General features: G+C 38.9%; 1 protein-coding gene across 1 annotated transcript in view; it reads left to right on the top strand.

Moving 5' to 3' along the window:
- LOC121377148 (monocarboxylate transporter 13-like) overlaps positions 1 to 5,555 on the top strand; it is a 10,036-nt gene extending 4,481 nt beyond the window's left edge. Inside the window, exon 4 of the mRNA XM_041505046.1 lies at positions 5,380 to 5,555. Within this exon, the coding sequence (XP_041360980.1) occupies positions 5,380 to 5,555 (176 nt within the window). The remainder of the gene's footprint in view (positions 1 to 5,379) is intronic.

The raw sequence follows: 5,555 nt of genomic DNA, 5'->3' as shown, positions 1-5,555 counted from the left end.
ATCATAAGTGTAAATAATTAATCATGGGTCGTCGTGGGCCACCACCATCATAAGTGTAAATAATTAATCATGGGTCGTCGTAGGCTACCACCATCATAAGTGTAAATAATTAATCATGGTGTCGTCGTAGGCTACCACCATCATAAGTGTAAATAATTAATCATGGTGTCGTCGTAGGCTACCACCATCATAAGTGTAAATAATTAATCATGGGTCGTCGTAGGCTACCACCATCATAAGTGTAAATAATTAATCCTGGTGTCGTCGTGGGCTACCACCATCATAAGTGTAAATAATTAATCATGGGTCGTCGTGGGCCACCACCATCATAAGTGTAAATAATTAATCATGGTGTCGTCGTGGGCCACCACCATCATAAGTGTAAATAATTAATCCTGGTGTCGTCGTGGGCCACCACCATCATAAGTGTAAATAATTAATCATGGTGTCGTCGTGGGCCACCACCATCATAAGTGTAAATAATTAATCATGGTGTCGTCGTGGGCCACCACCATCATAAGTGTAAATAATTAATCCTGGTGTCGTCGTGGGCTACCACCATCATAAGTGTAAATAATTAATCATGGGTCGTCGTGGGCCACCACCATCATAAGTGTAAATAATTAATCCTGGTGTCGTCGTAGGCTATCATCATCATCATAAGTGTAAATAATTAATCATGGGTCGTCGTAGGCTATAATCATCATAAGTGTTAATAATTAATCATGGGTCGTCGTAGGCTATCACCACCATCATAAGTGTAAATAATTAATCATGGGTCGTCGTAGGCTATCACCACCATCATAAGTGTAAATAATTAATCATGGGTCGTCGTAGGCTATCACCATCATAAGTGTAAATAATTAATCATGGGTCGTCGTGGGCCACCACCATCATAAGTGTAAATAATTAATCATGGGTCGTCGTAGGCTACCACCATCACAAGTGTAAATAATTAATCATGGGTCGTCGTAGGCTACCACCATGACAAGTGTAAATAATTAATCATGGGTCGTCGTAGGCTACCACCATCATAAGTGTAAATAATTAATCATGGGTCGTCGTAGGCTATCACCATCATAAGTGCAAATAATTAATTATGGGTTGTCGTAGGCTATCACCACCATCATAAGTGTAAATATTTAATCATGGGTCGTCGTAGGCTATCACCATCATCATAAGTGTAAATAATTAATCATGGGTCGTCGTAGGCTATCACCATCATCATAAGTGCAAATAATTAATCATGGGTCGTCGTAGGCTATCACCACCATCATAAGTGTTAATAATTAATCATGGGTCGTCGTAGGCTATCATCATCATAAGTGTTAATAATTAATCATGGGTCGTCGTAGGCTATCACCACCATCATAAGTGTAAATAATTAATCATGGGTCGTCGTAGGCTATCACCACCATCATAAGTGTAAATAATTAATCATGGGTCGTCGTAGGCTACCACCATCATAAGTGCAAATAATTAATCATGGGTCGTCGTAGGCTATCACCACCATCATAAGTGTAAATAATTAATCATGGGTCGTCGTAGGCTATCACCACCATCATAAGTGTAAATAATTAATCATGGGTCGTCGTAGGCTATCACCACCATCATAAGTGCAAATAATTAATCATGGGTCGTCGTAGGCTATCACCACCATCATAAGTGCAAATAATTAATCATGGGTCGTCGTAGGCTATCACCATCATCATAAGTGCAAATAATTAATCATGGGTCGTCGTAGGCTATCACCATCATCATAAGTGTAAATAATTAATCATGGGTCGTCGTAGGCTATCACCACCATCATAACTGTAAATAATTAATCATGGGTCGTCTTAGGCTATCATCATCATAAGTGTAAATAATTAATCATGGGTCGTCGTAGGCTATCACCACCATCATAAGTGCAAATAATTAATCATGGGTCGTCGTAGGCTATCACCATCATCATAAGTGCAAATAATTAATCATGGGTCGCCATGGGCTATCACCATCATCATAAGTGTTAATAATTAATCATGGGTCGTCGTGGGCTATCACCATCATAAGTGTAAATAATTAATCATGGGTCGTCGTAGGCTATCACCATCATAAGTGCAAATAATTAATCATGGGTCGTCGTAGGCTATCACCACCATCATAAGTGTAAATAATTAATCATGGGTCGTCGTGGACTACCACCATGATAAGTGTAAATAATTAATCATGGGTCGTCGTAGGCTATCACCACCATCATAAGTGTAAATAATTAATCATGGGTCGTCGTAGGCTATCACCACCATCATAAGTGTAAATAATTAATCATGGGTCGTCGTAGGCTATCACCACCATCATAAGTGTAAATAATTAATCATGGGTCGTCGTAGGCTACCACCATCACAAGTGTAAATAATTAATCATGGGTCGTCGTAGGCTACCACCATGACAAGTGTAAATAATTAATCATGGGTCGTCGTAGGCTACCACCATCATAAGTGTAAATAATTAATCATGGGTCGTCGTAGGCTATCACCATCATAAGTGCAAATAATTAATTATGGGTTGTCGTAGGCTATCACCACCATCATAAGTGTAAATATTTAATCATGGGTCGTCGTAGGCTATCACCATCATCATAAGTGTAAATAATTAATCATGGGTCGTCGTAGGCTATCACCATCATCATAAGTGCAAATAATTAATCATGGGTCGTCGTAGGCTATCACCACCATCATAAGTGTTAATAATTAATCATGGGTCGTCGTAGGCTATCATCATCATAAGTGTTAATAATTAATCATTGGTCGTCGTAGGCTATCACCACCATCATAAGTGTAAATAATTAATCATGGGTCGTCGTAGGCTATCACCACCATCATAAGTGTAAATAATTAATCATGGGTCGTCGTAGGCTACCACCATCATAAGTGTAAATAATTAATCATGGGTCGTCGTAGGCTACCACCATCATAAGTGTAAATAATTAATCATGGGTCGTCGTAGGCTACCACCATCATAAGTGTAAATAATTAATCATGGGTCGTCGTAGGCTATCACCACCATCATAAGTGTAAATAATTAATCATGGGTCGTCGTAGGCTACCACCATCATAAGTGTAAATAATTAATCATGGGTCGTCGTAGGCTATCACCACCATCAAAATGTAAATAATTAATCATGGGTCGTCGTAGGCTATCACCATCATAAGTGCAAATAATTAATCATGGGTCGTCGTAGGCTATCACCACCATCATAAGTGTAAATAATTAATCATGGGTCGTCGTAGGCTATCACCACCATCATAAGTGCAAATAATTAATCATGGGTCGTCGTAGGCTATCACCACCATCATAAGTGTAAATAATTAATCATGGGTCGTCGTAGGCTATCACCACCATCATAAGTGCATAAGTGTTAATAATTAATCATGGGTCGTCGTAGGCTATCACCACCATCATAAGTGTAAATAATTAATCATGGGTCGTCGTAGGCTATCACCACCATCATAAGTGCAAATAATTAATCATGGGTCGTCGTAGGCTATCACCACCATCATAAGTGTTAATAATTAATCATGGGTCGTCGTAGGCTATCACCACCATCATAAGTGTAAATAATTAATCATCGGGCTATCGTCGTCGTAGGCTATCACCACCATCATAAGTGCAAATAATTAATCATGGGTCGTCGTAGGCTATCACCATCATCATAAGTGCAAATAATTAAATGGGTCGTCGTGGGCTATCACCATCATCATAAGTGTTAATAATTAATCATGGGTCGTCGTGGGCTATCACCATCATAAGTGTAAATAATTAATCATGGGTCGTCGTAGGCTATCACCATCATAAGTGCAAATAATTAATCATGGGTCGTCGTAGGCTATAACCACCATCATAAGTGTAAATAATTAATCATGGGTCGTCGTAGGGTACCACCACCATCATAAGTGTAAATAATTAATCATGGGTCGTCGTAGGCTATCATCATCATAAGTGTAAATAATTAATCATGGGTCGTCGTAGGCTATCACCACCATCATAAGTGCAAATAATTAATCATGGGTCGTCGTAGGCTATCACCATCATAAATGTAAATAATTAATCATGGGTCGTCGTAGGCTACCACCATCATAAGTGTTAATAATTAATCATGGGTCGTCGTAGGCTATCACCATCATAAGTGTAAATAATTAATCATGGGTCGTCGTAGGCTATCATCACCGTCATAAGTGTAAATAATTAATCATGGGTCGTCGTAGGCTATCATCATCAGAAGTGTAAATAATTAATCATGGGTCGTCGTAGGCTATCACCATCATCAGAAGTGTAAATAATTAATCATGGGTCGTCGTAGGCTATCACCATCATCATAAGTGTAAATAATTAATCATGGGTCGTCGTAGGCTATCATCATCAGAAGTGTAAATAATTAATCATGGGTCGTCGTAGGCTATCACCATTATCATAAGTGTAAATAATTAATCATGGGTCGTCGTGGACTACCACCATGATAAGTGTAAATAATTAATCATGGGTCGTCGTAGGCTATCACCACCATCATAAGTGTAAATAATTAATCATGGGTCGTCGTAGGCTACCACCATCATAAGTGTAAATAATTAATCATGGGTCGTCGTAGGCTATCACCACCATCATAAGTGTAAATAATTAATCATGGGTCGTCGTAGGCTATCACCACCATCATAAGTGTAAATAATTAATCATGGGTCGTCGTAGGCTATCACCATCATAAGTGTAAATAATTAATCATGGGTCGTCGTAGGCTACCACCATCATAAGTGTAAATAATTAATCCTGGTGTCGTCGTAGGCTACCACCATCATAAGTGTAAATAATTAATCATGGGTCGTCGTAGGCTACCACCATCATAAGTGTAAATAATTAATCATGGGTCGTCGTAGGCTACCACCATCATAAGTGTAAATAATTAATCATGGGTCGTCGTAGGCTACCACCATCATAAGTGTAAATAATTAATCCTTGTGTCGTCGTAGGCTACCACCATCATAAGTGTAAATAATTAATCATGGGTCGTCGTAGGCTACCACCATCATAAGTGTAAATAATTAATCATGGGTCGTCGTAGGCTACCACGATCATAAGTGTAAATAATTAATCATGGGTCGTCGTAGGCTACCACCATCATAAGTGTAAATAATTAATCATGGGTCGTCGTGGGCCACCACCATCATAAGTGTAAATAATTAATCATGGGTCGGCGTAGGCTACCACTATCATAAGTGTAAATAATTAATCCTGGTGTCGTCGTAGGCTACCACCATCATAAGTGTAAATAATTAATCATGGGTCGTCGTAGGCTATCATCATCATCATAAGTGCAAATAATTAATCAAAATATATTTTACATTTTAGGTGGCGTCAAGGATTATTTTGGATCATATGACATAATGTATTACTGCGCAGCCGGATGTGGTACACTGAGCGCTATTCTAATGACGTGTCTTGAACTGTATTCGAGAACAAGAGAAGACATGACACATAAAGTTCCTGCGCATGTTCAGGAAACGGACAGAGTTACACACATGTGA

The sequence above is a fragment of the Gigantopelta aegis genome, chromosome 7 (assembly GCF_016097555.1).
Source record: "Gigantopelta aegis isolate Gae_Host chromosome 7, Gae_host_genome, whole genome shotgun sequence".
Taxonomy (NCBI): domain Eukaryota; kingdom Metazoa; phylum Mollusca; class Gastropoda; order Neomphalida; family Peltospiridae; genus Gigantopelta; species Gigantopelta aegis.
Note: the sequence above shows the minus strand (reverse complement) of the source record. Positions and strands in the feature narration are given on the sequence as shown.